The 13,835-nt window shown below is 51.7% G+C and overlaps 1 protein-coding gene across 1 annotated transcript in view; it reads left to right on the top strand.

Annotated features, from left to right (window-relative positions):
• PKD1 (polycystin 1, transient receptor potential channel interacting) overlaps window positions 1-13,835 on the top strand; it is a 78,809-nt gene continuing 64,974 nt past the window's right edge. Inside the window, exon 1 of the mRNA XM_005523215.2 lies at window positions 1-233. Within this exon, the coding sequence (XP_005523272.2) occupies window positions 1-233 (233 nt within the window). The remainder of the gene's footprint in view (window positions 234-13,835) is intronic.

The raw sequence follows: 13,835 nt of genomic DNA, 5'->3' as shown, positions 1-13,835 counted from the left end.
ATGCCTTTGGGAAATGGAGACACTGGAGCACAGCGCAAACATGGCGCCCCGCGGCTGCCGGGCTGGTGCCTGCTCTGCTCGCTGCTGTGCGGGGGGCTCGCCGCGACCCCGGCCCCCGCCTGCCGGCCCTGCGCCCCGGGCTGTGCCTGCGCCGCGCCCGCCTGCGCCGTCAACTGCTCGGGCCGCGCTGTGGAGAACCCGGGGGCCGCCGTGCCCCCCGCCGCCACCGAGCTGTGAGTACCGGGAACGCCGGGCACGGCAGCGGGGCCCGCCGAGCCGGGATCGGCCCCAGCGGCAGCCGGAGAACCGCGGGGAGCGGGGGGTGCCGTGCCCCGGCTCCGCTCGGGGGGCTCCCTGCGGGGAGTTCGGTTCGGGAGGTTCTTGGGGAATAACGGGAGGAGAGTGTGGATAACCGGGAGCTGGATAACCGCGGTGTTCCGCCGGGGAGTTCGGTTCGGTTCTTGGGGAATAACGGGAGGAGGATGTTGCAGGAACGAGAGGTTGGATGGGGGTTAAACACTGCTCAAAGCAAATCCGAAAGACGCAAGTAACGAGGAAGGAACGCTTCTCGGTGGAAGCGCTGGGATGGGATGACAGATGTGTTTGTGCCGTTTTGGGTAGGTCAGTCAGGCGTGTTCCGTGGAGGGGCACTGGAATGGTCCATGTGCTCTGTCACTGAAATAAACTCACTGCATGACGCAGAAAACACACGTAGGGGAAAAGTTTGGTTTTCTGCAGGGAGCAACTTTTCAGTTCTCGACGAGACAAAAGCGTCGAGTGGTTTGTGTAAGAGAGATGACGTGGGGCCCGGCGCGGTGGGTAGATCTCATGTGAACTAATTTCTGGTGGTATTTCACTGCATTAAGGGTCTGCTTTTATATTTGGATAGTCTTAACTAAGCTTCCACTTTTTAGTGTCGATGCAGAAATACTGCAGAAGTTGTGGAGTACCACAGTAAACATACATTGTAGGTTTTGCAAGCTGTGTCTGGACTAACTTCGGGAAAATGTGCACATCTCTAAATCCAGCAGCCAAGGTGTTTTCCAGCTCTTTTCTTGCTAGATATATTTAGACTTTTGCAAACAAACCAGCCATTGTTTGTTGCAGAAAGTCCCTAACTGGAAAAGACTGGTTTTTATTAAGGAGGTTCTGGGTTTCTGTTATCTGTTGTTGGTCTGAGATGGGGATCTGCAGCTCCCAAGGCTGCTCGCTGGTCACTGTAGAGCTGCCTCCTGAAGGCTGTGATGATCGTCCTCCACTTGGCTACTTGAGGATTTGGGGCTATTACAATGTGTTTGTGTGATTATTAGTTTTGGTAGTGAGTGTTTGAGGCTGGTATTGTTGTTCAGAGGCGCTGAGTTGTAAAAGCTCCCGGAGTGTTTTGGGTTGGATGTTACGCAGTGATAGATGGAAGTGGGACATAAAGCTCTTGCAGGTCAACAAAACCATGGGAAGGAGGATGGATGGTGCTCGTGGCACCGTGTTCTGATTCCAGAAGTGTTTGTGTAGGGCACAGAGCTTGGAATTCAGGCTGTAGAGTCCTCCTGGTCAGGCACCTCATCGCTGTGTGTGCTCCAGCTGGAAACGTGTGCTGCTCCTGTTCTGAGGGCTGTGCTGAAGTGGGTTTCATTTCATGTTTACTGCCCTGTTTGGCCTCCTGATGATGGCAGAGAATGCAGGTGCACCCAACTCTCGTTATAACCGTGAAGGGTTTAGCGATTCATTTCTGTTGGGATGGAAGGGACTCTGGCTCACGGCTCCATGAGGTTATGCAAGTGTTTTTCCCTGATAATTTCACATTCCCTTTGTTGGACACGGACAGATAAATAACGTTTAGATATTCTCTCATCAGATGAAAAATTATTTTTTAATATCTCAACAACCCCTTTTAAGAAAATTAATTATTCCAAAATGAAAGCAGCCTTTAGGAAGGCCGAGTTCTGAAAATTCCCAGCGCCAAAATCCCCGGACGTGGGCTTGCAGCTGCACTCCGTATTTCTGGCTGTAGAAGCGAGGCCTAGCGAATGAATTCCTCTTGTATCCGACGTTTTAGACAGAGCAACTTTGAGGAAATAAATGCCAAGTGTGGCTGCACAGTTACCAGGAGCACAGGGAAATGTCCCATCCAAAGAATCACTAAGGAAATGGGCTCTGCTGCTCGCAGACACCACATACCTCGCTGGAAGCAGTCTCCAGGCAGACCAAATGGGAATATTGGCCTCTTCCCATGGCCAGAGTCAGGTTCTGGAAGTGTAACGCAAAGTCTGGCTGGAACCAGGAGCGAAGTCTGTTTTTCCAAATAATCCGCGGTGCGCAACACGCGGAACTGAACTGGAGGAGCAGCGCGCTTCGAGTGGCAGCATTTGCACTTCTGAGCCCCTCCATGCCAGGAGTGCTCTGATCCATCTCTTTTCAAGTGCTTTGCTCTCAGCGCTACCGGATTTTGTTCGCATTTATTTGAGCCTGAGCTGCTTCTTGAGCTTTCATCGCTTATTTCATTCCTCAACTGGAAATAAACCTCATCAAGCCATTCCAGCTTTCCCTGGTGAATACTGATTCTTTCTGACACATCCTCAGTGTCGTGGCAGGTTTGAAGTGGAAATTAGAATCTCAGTGTAAAAGGACGAGAGTTGAAACTTCCTTTATTTTCCCCTCATTAGCATGGAATAGTATTTGTGGATGGGTGAGGAGGAAAAGGTGGGATCAGAGGAGCTCTGCTATCGCCAGGCTTCTGAGGAAGCAGATTTGGGGGTCAGAACTTTCATCCAAAACCCAGTGGGGTTTTTTGTGGATTTGGCAGTGAGCCCTGGGGTTGCACTGCCCAGCCGGTGACTTCACCTAAATAAACCTTAAAATAAACAGATCCTATGATTCAGGAACCTGCAGTCTGGTATTTTAAATTTCAAGAGTCAGCAACAATTGGTAGATTTTGATTTTGCTACATGATGCAGGAAAAAGGAAAAAAAGGAAAAGCCTTTTCGAGGCTTGAGATGTCTTCAGAAGGTATCAGGGGAAAAAAATTTCCAGTTTAAATGAAAATCTAATTCAGGTAAACCCACAGGCAGTGGAGTGTCTGTACAGTAGTGTCCAGGCCACAAAAGCAAAATAGCTCTATTGCTGTTCCTAGAGAAAACTGAGACAGCCTGGAATGTCATTCTTGTAGGAAGCCATATCCCAGCGAACACAAGGCTGCGTTTCTCTTTTGTAAGAAATTTTGGAGGGGGAAAAAGGCCCAAATGAGGTGCTAGATAAATATTTTGCCAGCGAGATTCTTTCAGCCTGTGGAAGGGACCAGTCCCGTAAGCAGCTCGTAGCTACAGTGTGAGTGTGAACAAGGAGGCGATTCTGTGCTGGTGTGTCAGAGCAGAACGGGCTCCGGTGTTAGGGGGGGCTGAGTTGTTTATTGTGCTCCTTCCTAAAGCTTCAGAGAAGTCTCAGTGCTGTTCCCATGGCTGAGGAGCTTTTTCAAAATTTAATTCTTTTTTAGTGGTGTTTCAAAGTATATTATGAGAAATGTCCAGCTCAGGAAGAGCAGGCATCCAGCAGAGAGGTGGATTTGAAAGGGCTCCTACTCTGTGGCAAAAGTTGCAATCGAATAATCCCAAGCAGCATCAACACATCTCACATATGATCTGTAGTTTGGTGCAGCCAGACCTACAAACCCTGGTAGTGACAAAACCCCACACGCCAAAGAACTGTAATTAAACATCTTGGAGCCCCACAAGGCAGGACGAGCTGGATGGAATCCTCCGGGGCTCCTCTGACACCTGGTGTGTTTTTTCCTGTGCACTGATTTTTCCTGGTGTTTCCTGAAATTTTTAAGTTTCCTGGTGGTCTCTTTCTCTGTGTTCCTTTTTCTTTGTTGGAGTGAAAGTGAGGGCAGATCCTGCTCTTCTCCTGCTGGCAAGCCCCCGGCAGGTTTCACTCAGCTGCTTTCATTCTGCTCTCACAAAGAGTGGGTTTAAAAGCAAACCGCTCCCTCAGAAGGTAGAACTCATATGGTTTGTTAATGCTTCTCTGCCTTTTATCCCATTTGATGGGATTCCTTGTTTTATCTCTTGTCATGCCGCGTTTTCCGCGCTGTGGTTTCCGTAACGCGCCTCGGCGTCATCCTTTCCCCGTTTCTCCAAGCTTTGTTGTCCTTTGATTGATTGTTGCAGTTCAGCTTGATTTTGTATTTTATTTACTCCATATGTCCCCAGACATTTATCTGAGTTGTAATAAGTGAGTAACAAAGTGAGCAGGGGAAGGAGGACAGCTCGCGAGCAGAGCCGTGCAGTGCCAGGGTGGAACGGGCTGGGAGCTGCTTGGAGCTTGCTCTTAATGTGAGGAGAGTGTGGAGCAGTGTGGGGAATGGGTTTTGGGGGACAAAGCAGTTGTGTGTTAGCCCCTCCATGGCCAACAGCACAATTTTAGGCAGTCACTGTCAGGCTCAAAGAGAAAATTTCCCGTCTCTTCCCCAGTGGAAAGTTGGCAGCTCCGCTCCCGGCCTGTGCTTACGGTGCTGTTGCTGTTCAGAGCTGCTCAGCAGTCCACCCTTTTCTCCCCCCACATCATACCACCCTCCTCTCCCTCCCCACCATCCCTCCTTTCTCTCCAGCCCTTGCTGAAATGTGGCTCCAAGGCTGGAAAGCTGCAGTGGCTGTGCAGCTGCTCCCCTCCAGCTGCATGGACAAGCTCTGCTGAAGGTCACTTGCCTGTCCCAGAGGAGGGTGGTGGTGTCCCACCAGACCTCTCCAGCCCTTATTTTTTAGCCTTCCTTTGCAGTAAAGAATGAGCCTGTTTTTCATATCGAATCAGTTCAGTTCTTTACTTAGGCACTGAAGCGAAGTTGGCATCTCTGTTTGCCAAAACTAAAAATGTCAATTGAAACATAATGTTAGTTTTTTTGCTTTGCAAAGGGCACAAAACGCAAAACTCATGTGATTGCTGCCATTCACATTTATTTAAAGGATAGCTGTCATCAGGAAGAGCATCAACAACGTGCAAGCTGTAGCATTTGCAGTGTATTTATAGGAACTGCGACCAGTGAAGAGATTCTGTCATAGAATCACAGAATCCTGGATTAGTTCTGGTGGGAAAGGACCTTAAAGAGCATCTCATTTCACTCCTCTGTTGTTGGCAGGGACACCTTCCTTTAGACCAGGCTGCTCCGAGCCCTGTCCAGCCTGGCTTTGGGCACTGCCAGGGATCCAGGGGCAGCCACAGCTTCTCTGGGCACCCTGTGCCCACCCTCATGGGGAGGAATTTTTTCCATATATCAAACCTCAGTTTTTCCTCTTTCAGTGTGAGCCATTCCCACATGTCCTGCCCCTAAAAAGTCCTGAGGAACAGCCCCTCTCTGGCTTCCCTGTAGCCCTTTCAGATACTGGAAGGTGCTGTGAGCTCTCCCTGGAACCTTCTCTGCAGGCTGAACTTCCTCAGCTTTCCAGTTCTTCCCTTTCCCTTGAAAGACCACATCCTTTTTGATAATGTGCAGATAAGCAAAACACAGATAATTAAAACAGTTCCTCAGCCAGCTGTTTCTACTGCATTAGCAGCAAAATAATTGCCCTCAGGTTAGGAGCAGGTAAATCTCCTCGGCTTCCTGGCATCAGGCCTTGGAAAAACCTCACTGAGCTCGGCAGTGAAGTTTCAGACGTGGCATATGGTCCTGTGTGATTCTGTTTAACCTGCTGTCTTGTTGAATTCAATTAGCAGCCCGTGCTAAGGCAGAGTGGTAGGCTGGGTTGGTGACAGGGCTCGATGTTCACTCGCTCTGTGCTAACACATCTCCCACCTCCGGCACTTTTGGCTGCTGGAGCGTGGCCCTGCTGTGCCTGCAGGCTGGGGCTGTGGGTGCCCTCTGGCAGTGCAGGTTTGGGAGCTGGTGGGAGCCTCTTTTCTCACTGCAGTTGTGCTGGCAGATGCTCCGGGGACAGGGCTGTGCTCGCTCTCCCAGCAGCTGCAGCAGCTCGTTTCTGCCGAGCCTGGGGTGACACGGAGCCTGGATCCCAGCCACCGCTCCGCCAGCCTGCTCCTATTCATCCAAAATTGTCCCTGGCCACCACTCCATGGCCTTGTTCCTGCTGGTGACAGCTGGGCAGCTCATTTTCTGTGCAGGCAGCTCCTTGTGCGAGAGGCACGCTGGGCTCTGTGAGGTTTGTGTCTGTGATGGAGTCACAGGTCTAATCACTGCTTTGGGAAGGACATTTCCAGGGTGGGCTTTGTAGCCCTCCCAGAGCCTGTGCCCACCTCCTTGGACACACTCCTGGTCCTTCAGAGAGCTGCAGAGGGACTTGTGACACGGGCATGGAGTGCCAGGATGAGGGGGAATGGCTTCCCACTGCCAGGGGGAAGGGTTGGATGGGATATTGGGAGGAAATTGTTCCCTGTGAGCTTGCCCAGAGAAGCTGGAAGTGTCCAGGGCTGGGTTGGACGGGGCTTGGAGCAGCCTGGGACGCTGGAAGGTGGCAGGGTGTGACACTGGATGAGCTTTAAGATCCCTCCCAGCCCAGTGAACTGGGTGATTCCCTGGTTCTGTGGTACTTGCAGATCCCCAGCAATGGCCTCTTCACATCTCCATTGCAACATCCCCTGGCGTCCCCTCAGGCCTGGCTCCCGCAGGATCCGGGCTCCTCTGGCAGCCACAGCACCTTGGCGGCTCCAGAGGCGCAGGAGGAGATTTCCCTGCAGGGACAGGATGCTCCTGTCCCACACTGGGATGCTGTGGAGCCCTGTCCAGCGGCTCGGGGGGCTCCGGCCCTGCTGGGAATGGGTTAAGCAGGCTCAGGGAGCCGTGGGAGTGGCGCTCTAAAAAGAGGACCCAGGGTGTGGGTTGAGTCCTCCGGAGGGAGGAACCCGAGGAACAGCTAAGCCTGGGAAAGCAGAGCCCAGCCGGATTGTGTTGGCCAAAGCTGAGCGTTTCTCTCTCAAACCACGCCTCGGGGAGGGGGTGGAGTGAGGCCGGGCTGGAGCTGCGGGTTTTGGTTTGGGGCAGGTTGGTGAAAGCATCTGCGGCCTGTCCCGGGAGATTCTTGCCCTGACACAGCCCCAGGGTGCTGAGCTCAGGCCGTGATCCCTCGGTCCCTAAAACCGTGATGGGAGCACGTGGATCCCTTTGAGAGCTGGGGTTAAAAAACCCAACAATCCCGTGATGTTTTTTGTTGCTGTTGTTGCTTTTGTTGTTGTGTATTTTTGCAGGGCAGAAGTGCCTATTTTTGTAGCTCTCCATTCACCCGCTCCCCTCACAGCTGGCTGTGTGTGTGTTAGGGCTCGAATGCAGCCTTTCCACGTGTGCTTTGGAAAACCCAGCTGTTCCATTCCATTTCCAAGAGCAGGATTCCCATCCTGGCACAGGGCTGTGCGTGGGGTCCCTGTGGGGTGTTGTGCCTCTTGGCTGTTTGAGCAGGGCCATCAGGAGAGGTTCCAAACAAGGCTTTCCATGCAGGACATGCTCATGGCCCCAGTGTGCAGCCCAGGGCTGGCAGCGGGACCATGTCCAAGGGTTTTCCCTCCTGGGTTGCTCCTGTGCTGGCCCTTCAATGAGCAGGGGCTGTTTGGGAGCAGAGGGAACCACCCAGCCATGCTCTGCAGGCAGTGCCAGGCCCTCCAAGGGGTGACAAGAACAAGAATCACGGCCCTGTTCCGTGCCACGTGCTCCCAGCACAGTGCGTGTGCCACATTTCCTCTCCTGGGGCTTGGAGAGCTGAGGGAACAGCTGGAAACCACAATGGGATGCAGAGTGGACCCTCTAAGAAAAGTGTTGCAGCCACATTCCCTCCTCTTTGCTGCGCTTTGTACTCTCTAAGACACTTCTTAGGCTGTGTTGTTTCACCAGAAGAGGAGCAGGATGGGGTTTTTAGGGTGGTGACTGCCTTGTCACCCCCAGACAGGTCCCAGGGGCACGGGGGACCTGGAGAAGGGCTCTGAGCTCTGGCAGAGCCGGTGCAGGCAGTGTGGTGCTGCTGGGAGTGCAGAGCTGGCCCTCAGCACAGCTGGGTTTCACCCTTCCCCAGATGCAAAAAAGGGTTGGAAAGCTTTCTGGAAAGAGTGAGCTTGCAAAGGAGGAGTTGGGATATGGAAAGAGAATCGACTGGCACCTTCCATGTTTCCTGTGCCAGCTCTGGGATCTCATAGATTGCAGGCACAGCACAGGGGCAGCTCTTACCTGAGACCTGCACGTGATCCTGGCAATCCTGCGGAAGCATCAGCTTGGAATACGAGCACTTTCCTCTGAGGCTGGCAGAGCTGCTGCCATTCCAGTCTCCTGAGTGATTCCAGCAGGATGTGCAGTGACTCCTCAGGGATTTGTGTCCCAGAATTGCCCCGGCACCTAAGCATAGCACAGTTAAAAACAGATCTCCTGCTCCCCAAAGCAGACACAGCGTCCATCTGAAATGCACAGCAGAGTGATTCCCTGGGAGAAGAGTTTCCATTGGAAAATATCTTGGCTCCCTCCCAAGGCTCTGGGAAGCGGTTGTAGGGGACAGCTCGGTACTGCTACCTGGGTGATCTTCTGGAAGAAATGTTAACATAAGCAGGAGTTGGTGAAGCTATTAGTCAGGATCCCACCCCAGCCCTTTCCCTACACAGCAAAAAGAAGATTCCCTGTCCTCCCAGGCTCCAGAGATGACTGAAGCAGAGAGCCACTGCCATGAGCAGAGTGGCGTTGGCCAGAGATTCATAAGTAATGAATTAAATCTGTGCAGAGCAAAGGTTTCTGTCGGAGTGTGGGAACATTATTTTACTCCTACAGAGGGAAAACATGAAGTCAGTGGCTTTATAGAGCTCTGTGACCTCTGATTGCATGGATCGGTGCAAAGTTGGGATCAGGAGTCTTAAAATAATTATTGTAGACAAAACTGAGGTGGGAAAACAAAAGCTAGAAGAGGCCAAGGGTTAGACTTTGTTAGTCTCTGAATTGTGTTAAGAAAATTCAGTGTAGCTGGTATCTGTGGTGGAGTGTGTTCCCACAGCAGTAAGGAAGGGCTTTATTTAAGGAAAATTAAAGGGAAAGTTGTTTCTCATGTGTGCAGGAAAGCTGTGTAGGCATAGCACAGATCAGGCAGCACCGTGGAGACAAAGCTCGAGCTCTCTGGGTGGCACTGGAGATTCTGCTGGGCTGACACAAGACAATTCCCAAGGTTTAATTGAGAGGGAAGACACACCCTGTTTTCTGCAGAGTGCCAGGAGCATCACTGGTTCCTGAATGTGTTTCATACAACACAATAACTTCAGTAGCCCAACAGCCAAACTCCGAGCTCCAAAGCCCTCACTGTGCTCCCTCTTGTCACTCCCTGCATCCAGTAATTGTAAATTAATACTTTAAATAGTAATTTTTAAAAAAGTAACTATTACTTGGAAAGCTCTGTACCTTTCCAGTGCTTGCAGGACAGTGAACTGTCAAGGCAGCAATGCCACTGGCTTTGGGTAGTTGAATTTCTGATTAAATGCGCAGATTGCATCTGATACAGCCACAAATTGAAGTGGCATTGACTTGGGTTGGCTTTGCTTTCTGTGTAGTGCCCATGCTGTGCAGCCAGTCAGGGTGGGAATATTTCCCTCTGGCATAAGTCAGTCTTTGCAGCAATTAAGGGGTTAATTACAGCTGGCCATCAGGTCTCTCAGAGAAGCCAGCAGAGCCCACTGCTGTGCTCGGATTAGCCAGGCACATCCAAGTCCCATAACTTCAGAGAGAGTTGGGAGAGTTTGGAAATTCCTCTTCCAATGGAGAGAATCTCCCCCTCTCCCACAGCACCCACAGCTTCCCCTGAGGTGGCTCCGCTCTGGCTGCTTGGCAAACACATTCCATAAGTCATCAGAGGATCTTTGATGGGATCATTTAGGTTGGAAAAGGGCTCCAAGCTCATTGAGTCCTCCTGGTGAGGATCCTCCTGTCCCAGGTGAGAGCTCTGGTCAGCAGCACCTGTAGCTCCCTGTGCAGACTGACTACAGATGTACAAAACTCAGCTTCCCCAACACTGACCACAATTCCTCGGTTCCCACAGAGCAGGGAAGCGGCCCTGGAGCTGCTGTTCCCTTTCCTGGCTTGCTCTGCAGCTCCTGGCAGCCGCTGGATGCTGTGTGCGAGGCCAGGAGGAGCTTCCTGAGCTTCCCCCTGTCCTCCCCTCGGCAGGCAGGGAAGCGCAGTGTGTACCTTGCTTTGGGAAAGCAGCCGAGCTACTGGGGGCAGTGTTGTCTAAGAGCTGGAACACGGAGGGGGAAGCAGGACTCCTGCTTTTGTTTTCACTTTGACCCTGGTGGTGTGGGCTGGGCTGTCAGGGATTCCTCTGCACCCCTCTCCCTGACTGAGCGCTGGGGCTGAGGCTTCATTGAGTATTGTCCTGGTTATTTGTGGGAATCGGATGCTTGTGGAGTGTTCCAGTGCTTGGCTGCTGGATAAATGCCCTGGATTTGTAATTCCTGCTTGCCTGGTGCTCTGTCATCCTTGTGAGGAGCCAGAAAACATCCTGTGGCAGCTCTTGGGAAGGTGAATCTTCAGGGTGAGCATCAGGGCAGCAAAACAGAGATGTGGACTCACTTTGACAGGTTCATTGGTACCCTTGGCCCTGCCTTCCCACCCCTGCTTGGGCTTCAGCCTCTTTCTTCTTCCTCCTCCTCCAAACCAAACACAACCTTGTGCTTGGGGGAACATCCCGAGTGGCAGCTACTGGTGCCACTGTGCTCCCAGAGTTGGAGAACCATTAATTTTGCTTTTAAACCATCGGAAAAAGGCGAAGTTTTGTTTTCTGCCCAACTTCAGGGTAGTTTCCCAAACAGAGAGAAGTCAGTGTTGTGTCCAGTGCAAGGGAGCAGCTCCTGAGAGGAATGTGCTTGTGTTTCAGTATTCCCACTGGAGCTCGAGATGGCAGGGATGGCTCCAGTCCTCCTCCTGGCTCCAACTCTGCTTGTGCACTTGTTTCTTTGAACTTCTTGGAGTCCTAATTCTGGCAGGCTCACAGGCTGTGTGACAGTAGGATCATGGAATAACAGAATTGTTAAGGCTGGAAAAACCCTCCAAGATCATTCGGTCCAACCATTCCCCCAGCACTGCTGAAGCCACCACAGATCATCTCCTCAGCCATTTCTTGGACACCTCTAGGGATGGTGACTCCACCAGCTCCCTGGGCAGCCCCTCCCAATGCCTGACAACCCTTCCATGAAGAAATTCTTGCTGATGTCCAACCTGAAGCTCCCCTTGCTGTTTTTCAGCTGGGTGAGGCTGTAGGGAGCTCCATGCACAGAGTGAGGGAGGTGCCTGAGGTCACACAGGAGTTTGTGTCCAAGCCCTCCCTGTGTTCTGAGGTGCAGCTGAGTGTGACAAACATGTGGGTTTGCACGTGGGGCCTGTGGGATGTGCAGGTCCTGCGGTGTGAGATGATGGGCTGGGGCTGCTCATGGATCCAGCTGCCCCTGGAGCATCTTCAGGGTGCTGGAGCTGCATCCCTTGTCCCGTCCTGGTGTCCAGGGCAGCACAGCACGGCTGAGATTGGAGTGGGAATAGCAGCAGCTGGTCACTGCATCCCTGTGCCTGCCTGGGAAGAGCTGGCCCTGCTCCTGGTGGCCCTGGAGGTCCCTCCATGGTCACCTCCAGGCAACAGGATTCATTGGGTGTGACAAGGGGAGCAGCGTTTCGTCCTGGACCTGTGCCTGTTCTGGATTTATCATTACTGCACATAATGAGCTGTAACTCAGAGCCACAACCATCCACATCACCTGAGGATCTGCACACCAGGCAGGAGGATCAGGTGCTGGCACAGCTCTGCTGCCCAGAGCTGGGGCTGCCAGGAGCTGGGAGGAATGGAGGCAATGGTTAATAGGTAGGATGGAGTTAATCATTCACTGAATTCCTCAGCTACAAACTCTCTCCTCAGTATTTTTTCTGGTGCTGTTGCTGGAAAGGAAATGGGGGTATGTGAAGCAAAACCACACTTAACAACTCACAGTAGCCCTGGTGTGTGCAGGATTTTCTGCCTTGTGTGGAGGGTGGAGCTCCCCTCGGAGAGGAGACGCTTGGATGATCTGGTAGAGCTGAGCAGTGCTGGAATATTTGATAAATCTGCACCTTTCCCTTTGCGTGCCTGGGCCAGACCTTGGAGAAGGAAGTGGCTGGACTTTTCACCTGCCTGAGATTGAGGAAAGATCTCTATTTTTCTCACAGTAGTCAATCACCAACAACTCAGACAAAAGTGGGAGAATTTATCTTAATTAACAAAATAACAAGGTTGCAATTACTTACAGGACTCCATCTCTGGCAGCCCAAACATGAGTCAGATACCTCTCATAAGTTTTGAGATTAAAAAGAAACAAAATAAGGCCAAATCCTGGTACCTTCTGTGTTTTGAGCCTGAGCTCCCATGTAGGAGACATCTGGAAGCATCTGTGTCTCTCAGTGAGAAGATACAGAGCAAAAATAGATTTCAACAAAATAGAAGGGAAGGAAAAATTGGAGATTATAATTTAATGTCATGATTCCAGGAGGCAAGGGAACCCACCACTTCTTTAAGGACAAAGACTGAGTGTATTTTCTAATTCTTTTTAGGGGTAAAGATTTGTGATGTAGAGCCATGTACCACAGGACCAGCTACAGGAATTTTTCACATGTGAGTGAAAAATAACCCAGTTGGTGTTAGTCATGGTGCAGAATGTGTTAGCAGTTCAACAGTGGCCTTAAACACTGAGTGGGATCCAATTTAAACCCATAAAAGTGAGGAAGTCTGGACTTGGAGCCTGTTCTTCTACCTGTGTACGCAGCCGTGCATGGAGTAGCTGTGGCATAAAGAGCCTAGGAAGGCGTTGGGATTTCTTTTTACTCCATTAAACAGTTGTCATTTGTTTCCAAGGGTTTGATTTTATTGCTTCTCCTGTTTCACACAGCAGGAAATTAAAAAAAAAAGCAGCCCAACACACAAGAAACAGATGCAAATTTTTATTTTCTCATATTCAGCTGAATGTAGGGTCTGGGGCTCCAGGTTGTTTCACAAAAATGTCTTAATGTCTGATGATTCTGAAAGTCATAAAAAAAGATGTGAAATCCCTGCTCAGGCCTCTGAGGTGGTGATCTTAGAGATCTTTTCTAACCATGGTGATTCTCTGATTTTCCTTTTTGTGTTATATGGGGAACACCAGTCATGAGTACAAAGCACTTCTGCAGTTACAGCCCAGGCTGGACAAAAGCATGGTTATCTTGCTTCTGGTGCCTTTCCTTTCCTCTTCCCATCCCTGGAAGTGTCCAGGGCCAGGAGGAATGGAGCTCTGAGCAGCCTGGTGTAGTGGGTGGGAGGTGTCCCTGCCCATGGAAGGAGGTGTGTCTGGGTGATTTTTAAGGTCCTTTCCGACCCAAACTGTTCTGTGCTTCTACAATTCCCTTCCTCCTGTCAGCCTCAGCATCACCCCTGTACCCTGCAGGAGCTGGGGAGCTGCCCTGCCTGTGGAGCACCCAAAGTGCCAGATGTGCTCCAGAGCCACCCCTTGCCCTCCCGAGTCCCTGCCAGGCTGGCAGAAGGGTCTGATCCCCTTGGTGGCTCCGCGTGCACAGGCTGTGCTCTCTGGGGCTGCTCTGCTTGGGGAGCGCTCACCAGATAGGGCAGGAGGCAGCTCTCGGAGTTTTCTTGGCAGGAAGGTGTGGAAAATGTTGGAAAGGAAAAATGGAGCTCAGGCAGTCTGCAGCTGTGTGCGCCTCGGGATCAGCGGCCTGCGCGAGGCTCCGCGCGCTCCTCCATCCTCACACCTTCCCTGCTCTGCTCCCCACTCCTGTGAGCTCCTCACACCTTCCCTGCTCTGCTCCCCACTCCTGTGAGCTCCTCACACCTTCCCTGCTCTGCTCCCCACTCCTGTGAGCTCCTCACACCTTC

Source organism: Pseudopodoces humilis, chromosome 18 (assembly GCF_049639895.1).
Source record: "Pseudopodoces humilis isolate 2021_Gansu_Grassland_sample_001 chromosome 18, ASM4963989v1, whole genome shotgun sequence".
NCBI lineage: Eukaryota > Metazoa > Chordata > Aves > Passeriformes > Paridae > Pseudopodoces > Pseudopodoces humilis.
This window is presented reverse-complemented; position numbering and strand designations above follow the sequence as displayed.